This window comes from Suricata suricatta, chromosome 5 (genome assembly GCF_006229205.1).
Source record: "Suricata suricatta isolate VVHF042 chromosome 5, meerkat_22Aug2017_6uvM2_HiC, whole genome shotgun sequence".
Lineage (NCBI taxonomy): Eukaryota > Metazoa > Chordata > Mammalia > Carnivora > Herpestidae > Suricata > Suricata suricatta.
Window position 1 is genome coordinate 97040073 of NC_043704.1, and position 17861 is coordinate 97057933.

General features: G+C 39.9%; 1 protein-coding gene across 1 annotated transcript in view; it reads left to right on the plus strand.

The window, feature by feature from the left end:
* The first annotated feature begins 3679 nt into the window (after window positions 1–3679).
* Window positions 3680–17861, plus strand: part of ZBBX (zinc finger B-box domain containing) — a 113314-nt gene continuing 99132 nt past the window's right edge. Inside the window, exons 1-3 of the mRNA XM_029938746.1 lie at window positions 3680–4664; window positions 10589–10719; window positions 16571–16684. Coding sequence (XP_029794606.1) covers window positions 10652–10719; window positions 16571–16684 — 182 coding nt within the window. The 5' untranslated portion in view covers window positions 3680–4664; window positions 10589–10651. The remainder of the gene's footprint in view (window positions 4665–10588; window positions 10720–16570; window positions 16685–17861) is intronic.

The window sequence follows — 17861 nt, forward strand, 5'->3', positions numbered from 1 at the left end:
GCAGCAGACCAGTTTTTGACTTCCATCTGGGGAGTCGTACGTGCAACTGTTAAGCTGGCTGGGTGCTGGTGTAAACCAGAGCTAAAGAGTGGGGATTCTGCTGGCTGTCCTGCACACCCACAGGGTAGCAGGGCAAAGTATGCAAGAGGATCTCCTGTCTGTTAGACACAGAACATGCAAAAACGTAAGCGAAAATGGGTCACCTAAAATTCTGTCCAGGAGGATCACTGTCCAGGAGGAAAATTCTCCCTGCAGAGAGAAGCAAAAGTGATCACTTGATGCTTCAGGGCTCAGTAAGCAAAGGTGTTGGGAGAAGGCATCCCCTGCCTCTGGAGGAATGCAGGTGAGAGGTCCTCTGTGGATGGGGGCGGGGTGGGTAGGATGGGTCTCTGGAAAATGGACTACTCGAAACACCTGGCAGGCTCAGTACCAGTCATGTTAGAACTTTACTGCTTTAAATCCTTTCCGGTGATTTCAATGTAGGCAATTCATAAGAACCAAGCAAGAATGGATGATGAGGAACAGAAACACAAGCCCAACCACCACAAAGGGAAAGAAACTTAACACTACATTGCGTGCAGCGTTTTGAAAATGATATGGAACTGGACACTTTTGCAGCTAATCTAAGAGCTTTTATCACCTGTGAGTGGCCAGAAAGTCCTGAGGTCTGACACGATTTTCCTCCAGGCAGCTGCCTACCAAGTACAAAATAAGGTTAGTTACTGAGCGGGGTTTGCTTAATGCAGGTGTGTGTGTGTGTGTGTGTGTGTGTGTGTGTGTGTGTGTGTCTGTGTGTGTGTGTCTGTGTGTGTGTGTTCATGTTAGAGAAAGAGAGAGAGAGAATGTCTTTTTAAGCTTGATCTTGTAGCTTCCCTTTGAATTCAGTGAGTCTGTGCCCTCGGTTTTTTCAGTGTGGGTAATTTTTATCTTTTTACGTTGAATATCTTTAGTTCACCTCTTGTCTTCACACTGGTGCAATAGGCATGAGTTTGCAAAACCCTCAGGAATACTGTGCTCCTGATTCAGACGTGGTAAACTATTTGCAGAATTGCCAGTGTCAGTTATATGCCCTCTGCTTCAGCACAGAGGAAATCCTCTCTCTAGAGGTGCCATTGTTTTTACATGTTTCATTTCATTTTGTCACTAATCATGGTTCTGAAAGACAGGCTCTTCAGAATTTTCATTTTACCCTGTAAGCTGGCATTGGCTTGTTTTTTTGGCTCTGTTTTGTTTTGTGTAACTGTGCATAAGCTAAGCTATTTCTCTAAGTATAAGTAAGCTAATATCCTTTCAATGCTTTTGACAAGTACTATAATATTTTATACATTATTTTTATGAGTTTAATTTTACTATTGCACCAGTAAATGCATTGTAAGAATTCCTTTTTAAAGTAAAAATGTGCTGGACAGAAGTAATCAGAGGTTTTGTGCAAAATATTGCTATCGATTGGGTCCAAACTGAAGTTTGTTTGCTCTTCCCTCTGTCTGGAATGTTCCTATGTCTTCCTCTCTCCCTGCATTCTGGGACTTCCCTGACCATCTATTATATTTATAAGTTTTTATATCTTTCTGCCCCTATTAAAATATAAGTTTGATAACAGGGGTGCTCCATTTTCTTCATTGCAATATTTTCAAGGTGTAGAAGAGTGGACTTTCAATAAATATTTGTTGAATTAATGAATGAATGGATGAATGAATGGATGGATACACACTGAAAATATCTCCTGGTAATTTGAAGAGCACATCTAGAAACAGTCCTGCATAAGAAAATTCTAGTAATATTACATGTCCATTTGAAAGTTGACTTTGTATTAGATTTAACAAAAGGACTTGGTGAATTTATGCCATGAGCACTTAGATAACAATCACTGTAGCTACATCACTACCACCATTTTTTACCATTTATTGAGTGCCAACTGTGGGCCTGGTTTAGTGCTAAGGACTTAATATACTTTGTTTCATTTTCTCTTCCATACTATAGGATGTATGCACTGTGTATTGTTATCGCATTTAACCAATCAAACTGAGTTTTATTTCTCATTCAAGGTCACAGAGCAGGACCAGGACTCAAATGCAAGTCTGCCTCAGTTTCAAAGTTCAGGATCATAGCCACATCAGTGTCTTTTCTTATCTATGCTAGTTAAGTCTTATACAACTGAATTTGCCAGGGGAAAATATTAGAGGTGTTCTTAAATGTGTATTGGCAGACACATTAATGTGGAAAGCAATGGTGCAAATTGAGGTTTAGTCCAATAACAAGATAGTAGCACTGTAGATAAGCATAGAAGTTTTTAGACCAACTAACTGCAGAACCAACCACATATCCTACTTGAAGCATATAAAATAGATTAAAAAAAACTGCAGCATATTTAGGAAGCAAACATTTTCAGCACAGGTGACTGGAACAGAAAAGTTTGAGAAGTATGGGTTGATTATCTCTTTCTCCCTCTCTGTCTATATAGTAGACTCACACACACCCTTGGGTCATATATTTGGTATAAAGAAAAGAGAGCTCGTGAGCCCTGGATTCTAGTGTTGATTTTACCTACTGTGCCCTTTGATAATCAGTTGAACAGAGTATACATAATGGGAGTTCTAAACTGCTTGGATTGTTCCTAGGTCTGCCATTTTTCCAGCTTTGTAATTTTGGGTCATTATTCAAAGTTTCTGTGCCTTGATTTTCTTAGGTATAAATTGAGTTGTTATGAGGATGAATTAAATATTAAAGAACTCTTAGAATAGGGCGTGGAGTATGGGAGAAGCCCCTCCAGCAGAAAGCCTTCATGGCTTGCTGGTTTTCTCAGCCCTGTCCTTTCCGAGAAGATCTTTTCCATGCCCCAGCTCTCCTGCACTGTCTCCTCTGTCTTCTCTCAACTCTCCCCACTTCCCACTCTCGGCAGGGCTCCTTTGTGCCCTCTGCTGGCCAATGGCGGCAGGACCAAGAGTTCTGGTTGCTATGGCTATGGACGCAACGCGGTAACCAAGGAGACCGAGGCGGAAGCTCCGGGTAGCTCCAGCCCGCGGCTGTGACGCGGAAGGCTGGGGTCTCCAGGTGGGTTCGCCGGTTGCAGACGATGTTGGAGGGTGGGCGGCGGAGCGGAGGGCTTCCGAGCTGGCGGAGAGGGGCGACCGACGGGTCTGCGGAGTGCGGGGAGCATGGCGGGGCCGCGGGAAAGTAGACAAGGTTCCGGGCGGAGCCGGGGCGCCGGCCCAGTAGGTGTTTGCTGAGCGCCGCCCTGTGCCCCACACAGCGCCAGGCCCACGGGCTCCAAGACACGGCTTTGGCCTCAAGATAAAATTTTTTGTCTATAAACGAAGAACTTTCCATCCCATGAAGTGAACCGAGAATGAGCCTCCAGGCAAGGAAACCAGGGCCTTGTCAGTTGTACACCGTCAACAACCTGATCTTTTCAAACGCTACCCTTTTTTATCCTTTGAAGCCACGGGTGCCTTATGAGAAATTTGTTCCTGTGGCAACCCATTCTTTGTCCACTTTTGTAGCCTGCATTCTGCCCGGTGGCCCCATGCACTCGCTGTGTTATAGAAGTTCCCTCTTCCCAAGTAAAAGTCAAGATGAAGGGTGGCAGATTCCTAAGGAATGTGAAACTGGGAGCTTTTCTTCTGTCCCCAAGTCAGCACTAGAGGTGCTCATACATAGGTTGGTTTTTTTTTTTTTTATAGTCTGACTTTTTAAATCCAGAGTTAGCAAGACTCATTAAAAAGAACTATGCATTTGAAGCTACACAGGATTAAAACTATGCAAACTGTATGGTTGTGGAAAATGAAGACAAAAATAACAACCCCCCACCACCTCCCTCTCTCACCTTACTTTATAACGTACAGAGAGGCCTGCCCTGACCTCCCGTAGTATTTCCAGTTGTATTACACATTTATTTGTCAGTAACTCAGTCTTTGGTCTACTTCCTTCAAAACGCTTCATACTTCCCACAGTTATTTTATTTGCTTTTTAGTTTTTTCCTATTTCTTTTTTCACCAAGTTCAGTGAGGATTGGTACTATACCTGTTTGGCTCACCTTGATTTTCAATGCCTAATCCCATCCTGGCACCAAAGAAGTGTTCCTATATTTGTTGAATGTTCACCAAAGTCTGGTAGGATGCATGGAAAAAAGAAAACAAAAAGATTTGTTGAAGTGGGAAAGAGGGTGTGTTTGTTTAAATTTTTTTTTCGTAAGATTGTGCAATACATTCAAAGCAGTAGGAAAAAGCTAACTATTTAAAAGTTAGCATATTACTGTGGCAGTACATTATGTGTAGGCACTCTTCTAATTGCTGGGGATTCACAGATCAATGGCAGGACTGCCCTCAAATATTTGGGATGCTCAGGGAAACAACTATAAAAGCTAAACAGCAAAAAAAAAAAAAAAAAAAAAGAAAGAAAGAAAAAAAGAAAAAAAGAAAAACCCCACAAGGAAGCATATAAGAGCAAATGAGTGTAATGCACATGATGTTCTTACAGGAAGAGAGTTCACTTTTGATGGAAGAAATCTTCATGGTAGAGGTGACCTGCCCACCCAGCACTGAATGGAATAAATCCTGGTGAGCAGAGAAGTGGACAGTAAAGCATCAAGCTTAGGAAGATTGGAATGCAATAGTTGAGGCTCTCAAGTACCAAACAGAGCAGATGAGTCCTTTTTTTTCTTCTAGGTATGGGGAAAATTTTTAGAGAAAAAAATTTATGACCTTGTATTACATTGGGGCAATTTGACACCCAAAAGGTTTTGAATGATGCCTAAAAACATTACTGTAAAATTTAGAAGATAATCTGATGCCAAACAGTTCTTTCTCCTAATTTCCTTTGAATGTCAGGTTAAGAATATGAAAGGGGGAAGAATATGAATGATATGAATTCATCATTTTAAGGATATAGGACAATTTAGATTTCAAGTCTTAAGAGCTAACAGGACTGGGAATAAAGTTGTAATTTCTGGCTTTGTCACCAATGTTGCCTTAATTTTCCCATTTCTAAGATATTCATAAGAGACCACTTAGGGTAATAGTGGATTATATGAGAATGGGTAGGATAGAGAAATATAAAAAGGCTTAGGATTCTGATTTTGATTTGAATTAAATACTTTTATTGCTATTTGTAAGCATATGGAATTTTCATTTGATAAAGAATTAATAATGTATATTGATTTGCTGTTGTACCTTTAAAACATTTTTTAAGCGTTTGGGGAGTTTCTTTATATTAAATCTGACCCAGAGGCTCCTTATGTAAAATAGATGAAATCAGAGAAGCTGTAGTGTAAGAAAAACCTTGATGCTCCCTCATTCCCTTCTCAAGGTCGTTTCTAACGCTCCCGTTCCCCCTTCTCTGAACCTTGAGCCTGGTGGCCCTTAGGAGCCGCTGATTTACAGACCACAAATTAGAGTCCTTTTGTTCGTTATCCTGAAAATTAGGTGGGGGTGGGATTCTCATCATTTAATACATGGGTAAACAGGCTCAGAGACCACTGACACAAAGGTCCTCTGAACTTAAGCTGAGTATCTTTTAACATTACTTATCATTTTTAGTTGCCAACTATTTAAAAAAAATTTTTTATGTTCTTTATTTATTTTTGAGAAACAGAGAGAGACAGTGGGAACAGGGGAGGGTCAGAGAGAGAGGGCGATACAGAATCTGAAAACAGGCTCCAGACTCCGAACTAGCTGTCAGCACAGAGTCCAGCATGGGACTCGAACCTACGAACGGTGAGATCATGACCTGAGCTGAAGCTGGACGCTTAACTGACGGAGCCACCCAGGCGCCCCAGTTGCCAACTATTTTAAAAAGATACCTTGCCCCTTGATAGTGAAAGCAAACCTTCTTCATTGTTCTCAAGGGAGCCTGCCCATACAAGGTAAAAAAAATGGGTGACATGGGTGCTGTTTAATGCCCCGAGGCAGAGTTTGTCAGCTGTGTTGGTTGGCCGAAAGATTAAGTGCAGCTGTGAAGTTGACACCTGATTTACTTTCATGGCCTGTGCTAGGAGAAAACGGGAGATACTTATTCAGTGGGTCCCTCAAGCACAAGATAGTATGCCAGGGATCATGTATTATCAGTCTTTTCCTTAGATTTAAAAAAAAAAGATTTAAAAATATATATATTTAGAATAAGGATAATATCAGATCATGGAAATATTAAAAGTACCATTCTTTTGAAGAGTTTAAAACTATTTTTATTGAAACTCATTTAGTATTTCTTGCTTGGATATCTGATTTCTAAATACTATGGCAAACATGTTAATCCATCCAAAAGAGTTTGCTTTCAGACCTTAAAATATGTGTCAAAGTAAGGAAAATTTCTTATTTATTGGCTTTTAAGTCTTCAAGTCTAAGATGTTCTGCATCATTAGAATACTCAACTAATCCTAGATAAGTTTTCAGTTACAAAAATTGTCCTATCTTGAAAACAGTTATTTCCCCAAATGCCCAGTGGTGTCATGGCAAATTCTAGAAGACTAGGGCAACTCTTGATAAATACATGAAGTTTCTAGGAGCATAAATCATCATAATTTAGTTGTTTTCAATTCTATGGTAGCCGGCCTTGATGCTTGGGTTGCATTCCCAGGATGAGAAGCTATGTAGAGGAGAATCAAACCATCATGGACAATATTGGGTCATAGTATGTGTATGTGTGTGGGGAGGAACGAGCTGGGGACAGAGAAATGATGCAGTCTAATAAATCAGTTAATGAGAACATTTTCCAAATTACTATTAAACTTTTGGTGTTTAATTATCAGAAAAAAATTGAGTTACTAAAGAACAGGTGAAACTACGAAGTTTGCATAATAGAGAGTTTATCTCTATTTCCCTGATTCCATTAATGACTAAAGTTTTGTGCTTTGCTATTCTTCCTGCTGACAGTATTATACCCTTGCTGTCCCAAGAAAGGTGACTAATTCTCTGTTGGTTTTACGAAAGGAAACGGGCAGAACAGCATGACTCACAATTATAATCTTGCTTTTCTCTTCATACAAGAAAATTGGCTTATGTGTGTGACTTGATAAAACATTTAACTGAGAAGGAACCTTACTAATTGCATTCAGTGAAGTGAAATGCCCCCAAATAAGACCATTTGTTGGTTAAATCACATTATCAGCAGAGCTATAAATCTGAACCATCTCATCCTAATGACATTTACAGGCTTTTTTGACATTCATTTCAGTCTTCATGTATTCAGTTTTATGCATACGTACGTGTATAGCTGACCGTTGAACAATGTGGGGCATTAGGTGCGCCAGCACCCCACACAGTTAAAAATCCACGTATAACTTTTGAATTTTTTTTTTTGATGATGGTGCTGATGATAACAGTATGGAACTTTTCTTGAAAAATGTATCCACAGCAGACTAGGGTCCAGCAGTTGGATTTCCATATAATGATTGAAAAGAGATAGAGACTCTTTTTGAGTAGGATTATTCCTGAAGTCTTTTTTATTTTATTTTTTCTTAAAAATTTTTAATATTTATTTGTTTTTAAGAAAGAGAGGCAGAGTACAAGCAGGGGAAGGGCAGAGAGAGAAGGAGACACAGACTCTGAAGCAGGCTCCAGGCCCTGAGCTGTCAGCATAGAGCCTGACGTGGGGCTTGAACTCATGAACTGTGAGATGATGACCTGAGTCGAAGTTGGCTGCTTAACCGACTAAGCCACCCAGGTGCTCCCTGAAGTCTTTTTCAAAGGTAGCTCCAAGGAGCATGTGGGTGGCTCCGTGGGTTAAGCATCCAACTTCAGCTCAAGTCATGATCTCACAGTTCATGGGTTTGAGCCTCAATTCAGGCTCTGTGCTAACAGCTCAGAGCCTGGAGCCTGCTTCAGATTCTGTATCTCCCTCTCTCTCTGACCCTCCCCTGCTCACACTCTCTTTCTCTCTGTCTCTCAAAAATAAATAAAAAGCATTAAAAAAAAGGTAGCTCCAAGTGAGACACAGTTTTTACCTACAAAGAAGGGGTAGAAGATGATGCATCTTCCTCCCCAAAAGCAAACCGAATCTTAGTTTTTCAGAGGTGTCTTTGCTTTTTGACATTCATTTTAGCTTTGAGACAGAGGACTTGGTACTTAAGAATCGAGTCTGAGTTAAATATCCCTAAGTATTTCCTTCTGTCGGAATGTTCCATGGTATTGTCATTGTGTGGCTTTCTCTTTGATTTTGAGTTCTCTGATGGAAGACACTGTATCTTATTTACCATTGTGATGTCAGTACCCATAAATGGGTCCGGAAGGAGTAGCTACATAAGTGTTTATTGGGGGTGCCTGGGTGGCTCAGATGGTTGAACATCTGACTTCAGCCTCAGGTCATGATCTCACAGTTTGTAGGTTCAAGCCCTGCATCGGGCTCTGTGCTGACAGCTCAGAGCCTGGAGCCTGCTTCAGATTCTGTGTGTCTCTCTGTCTCTCTCTCTCTCTCTCTCTGCCTCTCCCTGGCACTCTCTCTCTCTCCCTCCCTCTCTCTTCCACTCTCTCTCTCTCTCAAAAGTGAATAAACTTAAATAAGTGTTTATTGAAGGCACAAATACACTTAGTCTTATGATGCATCTACTACATTGCTTACAATATAAAATTATTTTGTATAATTCCATTTAGAATTATCTTCAGTAATAAGTTTCTTCAGAATTTTCTCCAAGGTAGTAAAAATCTACCCTTTCAGGGTAGATTTGATTTTTTTTGGAGGTAGAGTTACTTGAGACTAGATTTGAATGAATAAAGTATTCACTCCTGCCAACAAAATAATTTTTAGTTTTAAATGAGACACAACAAAGTAGATTTGTGTATTTGTTGGGCATATGATGGACTCTGCAGAAGGTTTCAAAGAGGCATTCTGATAATGTTTTGATCCGTGGTTGCATCATTGAAATTATGATATAGTCTCCCAAAGGAACAAAACTGAAGAGCTACACATTTGATTATGTAGACTTTCATGTCACAATAGCCTTCCATTTGGTTACTCCTATTCTGATGCCTTCGCTCCTTAAGTTTTTGAGGAAAGCTTCTAGACTTATTTTCTGTTCTCCCTCTAAAACTTTCAGCGCCTCTTATTAGGTATAGAGTGAATTTCAAATGCCTTGGCATTTAAAGCCACTCATTATTGGGCCTCAGCCTAAATATCCAAACTTATGCCTACTTTTCCCCTTCCATGCAACCCATATTTCAACCAAATGGAACCAGTCATTAGTCCCCATTCAAAAGCTGTTCTTTCTCATAGTGTAAAGTGTTCATCCAGTCCATATCTTTGTATATAAGCCCCCATTCTCCTCAAAACCCCACCTTAAATGCTAGCTTTCTCTCTTATATTATTACATCTATAAGTTTTATGGCCTTTACAATTTCTACCCTATTTTATGACTTTTATATATAGATCTTATATGCCTCTTTTTGACACTAGGCCATTTGAACTAGTCAGCAAATCTCCTTGGGCCTTGACTCCATGCCTCAATACAGTGCCTCACATATACCAGAGCTTTAGTAAATATTGATAGGGGTTTAAATACATAGGAACACATCTATAAACCAACAGTATCAAATGCTTTGGCCATTTAAGACTATGGACTCTATGGCAATGGCCCTCATATTTCTTTAAGGGCATTCAGAATTTGGAAATTTTTATTCATATAAAATCTAATAGTCGTGCATGTGATTCAGTAATTCAGCATTACAGAGTAAATCATTATAGAACCATGAATAATTGGGATACTCAGGAAATAGGGTGTTCTGAATAATTTAATTTTCTGGTTAACTCGGAGTTAGGCAGAAAATCTTCTTTGTTTCATTTCTTGTTGAAAAATTCTTTCTAAATATGCTAATTTCTGATCTTAGGCAAGGAGCATCATTAAAATTTTCTTTGATGAATGAGGATATTAGAATGCCTTTGGGTAATTATTACATACCTTAATTCTCATTTTGTATTGCCGTATACGAACAAAAAAAGGTTTTGAGTTTGGATTGTATCTCTAAGGTTCTTTTCTTTCCCCTGTATTATTTAGCTTTGGATATTATTTTTGGATGAAAACAAAACTTCATATATATTTTTATACTCTTCACCATAGAAAGAGCCAGAGTATATGCTTGTCTTAATGAGAGCATTCTTCACTTTCAATTGACTATTTCTACAGTGTTTTGCTATATAATGATTGGTAGAATTTTATTTCCATCATATATGCTATATTTATAACTTCATTAGTATAGAAATATTTGTTAAACTTAAAATGTATTTAGCATATGTGCATTTATTGTTTAGCCTCTGATTCAGCTTCTCCCCTCATAACAATTTCTGTTTTTAAAACCTGCCTGGGGGCATCTGGGTGGCTCAGTTGGTTGAGCATCGAACTTCAGCTCAGGTCATGATCTTGCAGTTGGTAGGTTCAAGCCCCACGTCGGATTCTGTGCTGACGGCTCAGAGCCTGGACCCTGTTGCAGATTCTTTGTCTCCTTCTCTCTCTGCCCCTCTCCCACTCACTCTTTGTCTCTCTCTCTGTCTCAAAAGTAAATAAACATTAAAAAAAATTTTAAGCCTGCCTGAATTGTATGTAGTTTTGAATTTGTAATTTAACTGCATTACCCTGGAATTATTCTATTGTCTGTTACTTTTTCAGACGTTTTTGCAAATCACAATTTTTAGATAATATCAAGACAGTGGGAAAAAAAGACCAGTGATTATGAACACCAAAGATTTTGTAGTTCTTCCATGGGGGAAACCTGGAAATTCTGTAAAACTAAAATACAAGTAAGTGCATATATATTTATTACTTAAATAAAAATACTTGCTAATGTTTCTGTAATTTAAATATGAGGCTGTGTAGAGTTGAACATAAATTTGTGAGTTCTTATCTCCATTTTCTTTACATTGGTGCATTTTTATTTATAAGAGAGTAAGTTTGAAATATTTTAAATCCATAATAGTTTTAAAAATGAGAGCTAAAATTATTTGTACCACAAAATTGAAATGAAAAGTTATAAATGAAGTTTGGGTGTATTGACTATCGAAGCAATTGAAGAGAAAGTTACAAATAGTTTTGTGACACTTATTACCAATTAAAAAGAATCACCGTAATGAGATTAAAGACCCTGAAATTTAGGGAGCCTATTGGGCTGAGAGACCTTTAAATAGAGGATAGAGGGTACTAACTATCCCAGCACTTCACCTTTTAAGAGACAGTATGTTGAATCCACCTCTCCCTTGGAAGCGTACCATCTGTCCTGGATTACCTTGTGAATGCCTTCAGCTAGAACCAAGCAATTCTGGGAATTTCATGACATGGCAGGGGTCTGGGATGTTTCAATATACTGCTTCCTTTGAGACCATCTTGCGTCACTGGAAATTCCCAAGGCCTTTCTCTCAAATATCAATACGGGCCAGCCAGTCTGGGTTAGGGACAGACTGTTAATAAAAAAATATATGTGTGTGTGTGTGTGTGTGTGTGTGTGTGTGTGTGTGTGTGTGTTTATTTCTTTATTTTTGAGAGAGAGAGGGAGGGTGTGAAGAAAGGCAGAGAGAGAGAGGGAGACACAGAAAAAGAAGCAGGTTCCAGGCTCCAAGCTGTTGGCACAGAGCCTGATGCAGGGCTCAAACTCATGGATGATGAGATCATGACCTGAGCTGAACTTGGACGCTCAACCGACTGAGCCACCCAGGTGCCCCCAGACTGCCGATTTTTAATCTTAGTTTTGAATTTCCTGAATCAGATCAATAGTCCTGTGATTATTCAGTGTCTTCAGAGCTTTCCTGATTTTTCCTTCACTTTTGAGGTAACTGTGTGTAAGAACATGTGTAAACTGGAAAATGTTGTACAAACATATGGCATTCTCAGAACCATTCACCCTTGAACAACAACAAAGGTTAGGGGCTTAACGCCCTGGCATAGTAAAAAATCCACACAGAACTTTTGATACCCCAGTACTTAAGAGCGAATAGCCTACTTTTGACTAGAGACCTTATGGGTAATATAGCCAATTAATCCATGTTTTTTATGTTCTATGTGTTATATACTGTATTCTTACAAAAAAGTAAGCTAGAGAAGAGAAAATGTTACGCAGAGAGTCATAAAGAAGGGAAAAGATAATACTGTGCTGTATATCCAAAACAAGCGTGTACGTGGACCCATGCAGTTCAAACTCCTGTTGTTGAAGATTATCTCTGTTAGTTTTGCATTTTTTGGTGTGGGGAGAGGCTATCCAATTGCTACTATTACCAATTTTCCTTTGTGTGTGTAAAAAGGAAAGGGGACATGCATCATATGTTTCAAGTCTGTGTTTCTATAAACCACTCATCCAACAGACATTTATTAATTGCATGTATTCCACATACTATGCTAGGGAACAGTGGATGGAAAAGCAATAAGACACAACCTTTGCGCTCTTAGATAGCTTGTGGAGGATGTGACTAGATACTATCACATTTACAATATATTGTGAAGCATGGTATAGTGAGAAAGCCCAAACTGCTGGGGCAGGCCGAGGAGGTCTCCAAGCTTCGCTTGAAAGATGCAGTTATGTGGGTAGCTACTGGGGAAAACTTGTGCAAAGGCACAGAGGCCACATACTTTGGGAATTTTCAGACACATGCAGCGATTTATGGATCAGAGATTTCTAGAACAGAGTTGGAGAGAAGGGCAGGATTGTATAGATAGTAAATTAACCTGTATACCACACTGAGGAGTTTGGAATTTATTTTGGAGGGGAGGGGGAATCACTTTCATGGCCTGTAGGTCTCTGATCCACCCATGATTGGCAATCTACAAAAGGTAGGACAGGAGCACCTACTCTTCTTTCCCAGCCCCCAGCTCATTTCAGTAGGTTATTTCTGGCCCTTGCATTTGTTGGGTTGACTTACTTTCTGCAGACCAACCTTAGTTTTCCTCAGTGGCCCTGCCTGCACCATGCCACCCTCTGCTGCTCCCTCCCTGACTCTGTGTCTGAAGCTGTCTCTGAGAGGAACCCACGTCTTGATTCAGACCCTCAGCATCCCATCAGCTTGACCACTTGGTCAGTAAGCTGGGTTTTTTTTTCCAGTCTCATTCCTTTCCTCTACTTCAGTGGGGACTTCAGAAACATTAAAAGTTTTCTAGGCAAGTGAGTAACACAGTCACATTTGTACTCTCAAACCCTTCCTCTGGAAGCCATGTGAAAAGTGTGGGGCATTGAGACTTTGGGTGGGGAGACCAGCTTGGATGTGAATCCTAAACTGTGTCCCCATTCCATCACCATGCGATCTAAGCATAATTATCCTCCTGGTTGCCTGAGTAAGAAACCTATGATTGTCTTAGATTCCTTCCTTGTCTCTTTCCTGGTGAGTCACCTGCTTCTGGTCAGTCTCCAAGTCCAATGAATTCTATTTCCTTAGATTTGTCAAATTCTCCCATTTGTCTTTCCACTATCTCTATCCAGTCAGACCAGCATCATCTCTCTATTATTAGGCTTCTTGAAGTAGCCTCCCAACTGGTGGCCTTGCCTTGCCTTTCGGCCTTACACGCTCTAGTTTTCCATTCTGTAGTCAGAGTGATCTTTCTAAAATCGGTTCTGTTAAAAACCTTTGATGGTTCTCATCCCTTATAGAATACAAATCCTCATCATGGCCTACATGGCTCTTCATGATCCGGTCACTCTCCCCCTCAGCAATTCCATTTCTTGCCGCTTTCCCCCTCCTGCACAGAGTGCCTGGTCACATGGAACCTCTGGTGCTTTGGCCCCCACACACCTCACCTGTTTCTCCCTGTGCCCACACTTTTCTTTCTTCTGAGAACGTTGCTCTCACCACTTTCCTTTGACTTCCCCTAGGTCCTTTTATCCCTCAGCTCAGCTCAGACCTCATTTTCTACAGGATCTGCTCCTGCCGTCCCTTCAGCTGGGTACGTGCCCTGTGTGTCCAGGTGCTTCTCCAGTAATGGCACCATTGTAACCATATTTCATTTGCCTTCGTGCGTGTCTGTGTTCCCCTCCACAGCGGAAGCTCCACTGGGTCTCATGTCCTCTCACCTCCTACCACATCGCCTATTACCACAGTGCTTGTTTGCACTAACGGCTGGAATACTCCTTGTGGAGCCGATAAAATGGAAACAGTGTCTCTCCATCAGTATCTCTGCCAGCTTTTCTGAACCCACTGGCAGCCTTTGCCTCCTTTCACTTTCCGTGCATCTCTCTGGATTGTGCCCACTTTGGCACATTTGCTTTTTTGGTGACTATTTATATGAGTCAGTTGCCTTTTCTGATGTCCACTATTTTTACAATATAATTTATTGTCAAATTGGTTTCTGTACAACATCCAGTGCTCATCCCAACAAATGCCCTTCTCAGTGGCCATCGCCCACTTTCCCCTCTCCCCCATCCCCCATCAACTCTCAGTTTGTTCTCAGTCTTTAAGAGTCCCTTGTGGTTTGCCTCTCTCCTTCTCTGTAACTTTCCCCCCCTTCCCTCCCACATGGTCTTCTGTTAAGTTTCTCAAGATCTTCATATGAGTGAAAACATATGGTATCTCTTTTTCTCTGACTGACTCATTTCACTTAGCATGATACCCTCCATTTCCATCCACATTGCTACAAATGGCGAGATTTCATTCTTTCTCATTGCCAAATAGTATTCCATTATATATATAAACCATATCTTTTTTTTAATGTTTTATTTATTTTTGAGAGAGACAGACAGACGAGTATGAGCGGGGAAGGGGTGGAAAGAGAGGGAAACACAGAATCCTAAGCAGGCTCCATACTCTGAGCTGTCAGCACAGAGCCCAACATGGGTCTCGAACTCGCAGATGATGAGATCATGACCTGAGCCAAAGTCAGACGCTTAAACAACTGAGCCACCCAGGCGCCCCAAACCACATCTTGATCTGTTCATCAGTTGGTGACATTTAGCTCTTTCCATTTTTTGGCTGTTGTTGCCAGTGCTGCTATGAACATTGGGGCATACGTGCCCCTCTGTATCAGCACTTCTGTATCCCTTGGGTAAATCCCTAGCAGTGCTATTGCTGGGTCATAGGGGAGTTCTACTGATAGTTTTTTGAGGAATTTCCACACTGTTCTCCAGAGTGGCTGCACCAGTTTGCATTCCCACCAACAGTGTAGGAGGGTGCCCGTCTCTCCACACCCTCGCCAGCATCTATAGTCTCCTCATCTTTATTATTCTTATTTTGATTGCCTGTCATAGAATCCTTGGGGATGCACACTACTTGATTATAGTTAAATACTAATGTAATAATGAAGGAAGAGATTTAAACTCATGATAGATAATAAAAGCTAGAAAATGAGGTTGACGTAGACCTATAGACCTGTTGGAGACAGAATCAGTGACTAATACTGACAAGAGACCAGAACTGTAAAATAAGGAAAATGGCTGTGTTAACAGTTCGATGAGCTTCAGGTAGTATCAAAATCTCTTGCACAAGAACCTGTAAGGGGGCTCTCCTCTGTCCTCAAAAAGTTCTTTTTTTTGTTACTATTCTTTTAAAAAACAATTAAGTGGGGCTTGGCCCAGTTCATAATCAGTCTTTTTGATGGCCCCTATATGGAGGCCCTCAGTGGGTACCTTCTCCCTAATAGGTCCCAAATAGGCTCTGCTCACTCTTATGTGCACATGCTCTCTCTCTCTCCCTTTCTCCTTTCCTTCCTTCCTTCCTTTCCTTCCTTTCCTTCCTTTCCTTCCTTTCCTCCCTTTCCTTCCTTTCCTTCTCCTCCCTTCCTTTCTTTTTTCTTTCTTTCTCCCTCCCTCCCTTTCTCTTTCTTTCCTTTTCTCTTCTTTTCCTTCCTTCCTTCCTTCCTTCCTTCCTTCCTTCCTTCCTTCCTTCCTTCCTTTCCTTCTTTCTTTCTTTTTCTTTCTCTCTCTCTCTCTCTCTCTCTGTTTCTTTCTTTCTTTCTTTGTATTATACAACATAGAGGTTGGTATTTATTGAAGGTTTCTAAGATGATCAGGTCAGCAAAAATGTGTATTCTGTAAAAAAAATTAATCAGTATGCTTCCAGCTACTTGAATTCTTTAGAGGAAAGACAGTATGGAAATTAGAAAATGTTTTTTCTTGGGGTGTCTGGGTGGCTTAGTTAAGCATCTGACTTTGGCTCGGGTCATGATCTCAGAGTTTGTGGGTTTGAGCCCCACATCAGGCTCTGTGCTGACAGCTCAGACCCTGGAGCCTGCTTCGGATTCTGTGTCTCCCTTTCTCTGTGCCCCTCCTCCACTTGTGCTCTTGTGCTCTCTCTCTCTCTTTCTCTCTCTCAAAAATAAACATTAAAAATAATTTTTTTCTTTTGCTTTCTGTTTATATAGCATAGATATTTGTGCTATAGATATAAAGACGGAGTTCATATGGAAGGTGAATTATGATTTGAAATCTCTAGCAGTGAATAGGAAAAACAAAAATCTGACATTTGAAGAGATACATACCTTAAGGAGAATGTTAATGGGAGGCAAATGCTAACTTTAGAAACTGTATTTCACAGAATGTGAAGGATGTAGTTAGAATACATCATCACTTATCTACTATTCATATTTTTAATTAAGGGCAAGATGTTATATAAAATTATTTTGCCTTGTTTTTTGTTTGTTTGCTTACCATGAATGAACATTCTGTGTTTAACTCTTACTCAGAAATGCTCAGGAGCTGAGGATGGAGAAGATACAGTTAGAGTTGGAGAACCAACAAATGGAAAAGAAACTACAGGAATTCCAATCAATTCAGAGCAGAGAAAAGGAAGAAAGAAAGTAGGTGACATTGTTAGGGAATTTGAAAGGCATAAATTGAATTATGTAAAGAATGATTTCATATATTAATGTCATTTCAACAAAGATCTATCTTGAATGAATAATTTCTAGCTTTTCCTGTTGAACAAATAGTATTAAATTTCTCCTACTGTTCTCTATTTGTATCTTTTATAAAAGACATGTTGCTTTTTATTTTTTTTAATTAATTTTTTTAAAAAAGTTTATCACCAAGTTGGTTTCCATATAACACCCAGTGCTCATCCCTGTAAGTGCCCCTCTCCATGACCATCACCCCCCTCCCCCTTCAGCCCTCAGTTTGTTCTCAGCATTCAAAAGTCTCTCATGATTTGCCTCATTCTCTCTCCCCAACTCTTCCCCCACTTCCCCTTACCATGGTCCCCTGTTAGCTTTCTCCTGTTAGGCCTATGAGTGCAAACATATGGTATCTGTCCTTCTCCGCCTGACTTATTTTGCTTAGCATAATTCCCTCGAGGTCCATCCACTTTGCTACAAATGGCCATTTGTAGCAAAAAGACATGTTGCTTTTTAAAATTACCATTACTTCTGGGTTTTTTTGAACCATATATTTGGTCTTACACTTTCTTATTTCTCTTCTTCCATGACCCTTCTCACCATACATGGCCTGGGATTGTTAGTACAGGAACATAGCCTTTGCTATCATAAAAGTGCTGTCCAGGGAGATTGCCAATATATGTTTAAGATCATTGTTATTTATGCAAAGACTGGGGGGGGGCAGTTCACATGTTCATATATAAGAATCATTCAAATCTTCAAGTATTTTAAGATATTTTTAGATAAATGTGTTTTAGCCTGAAATTTTATTAATGAGCACTCTCTAATATTGTGCTTTATATCTGTGCTAATTTTACTGAGAATTGTCCTTTATTATAAAAATAAGAAATACATATGATACAGGTCAAACAGAATTGATAGTTATGTAATGGAAATTATTTCTTTTTTGCTCTGGGCTGACCCCCAGTCCATTTCTAATACTGCTTTTAATAATTAAGGTTTTTCTTCCCCACAAATATCTTTATGTAAGCATCTATCTATCTATCTATCTATCCATCTGTCTATCTATCTATCTATCCATCTATCTATGTGTGTGTCTGAAGGTGTGTTTGTGTATATCTGACTTGTCATCTATGTTCGTACA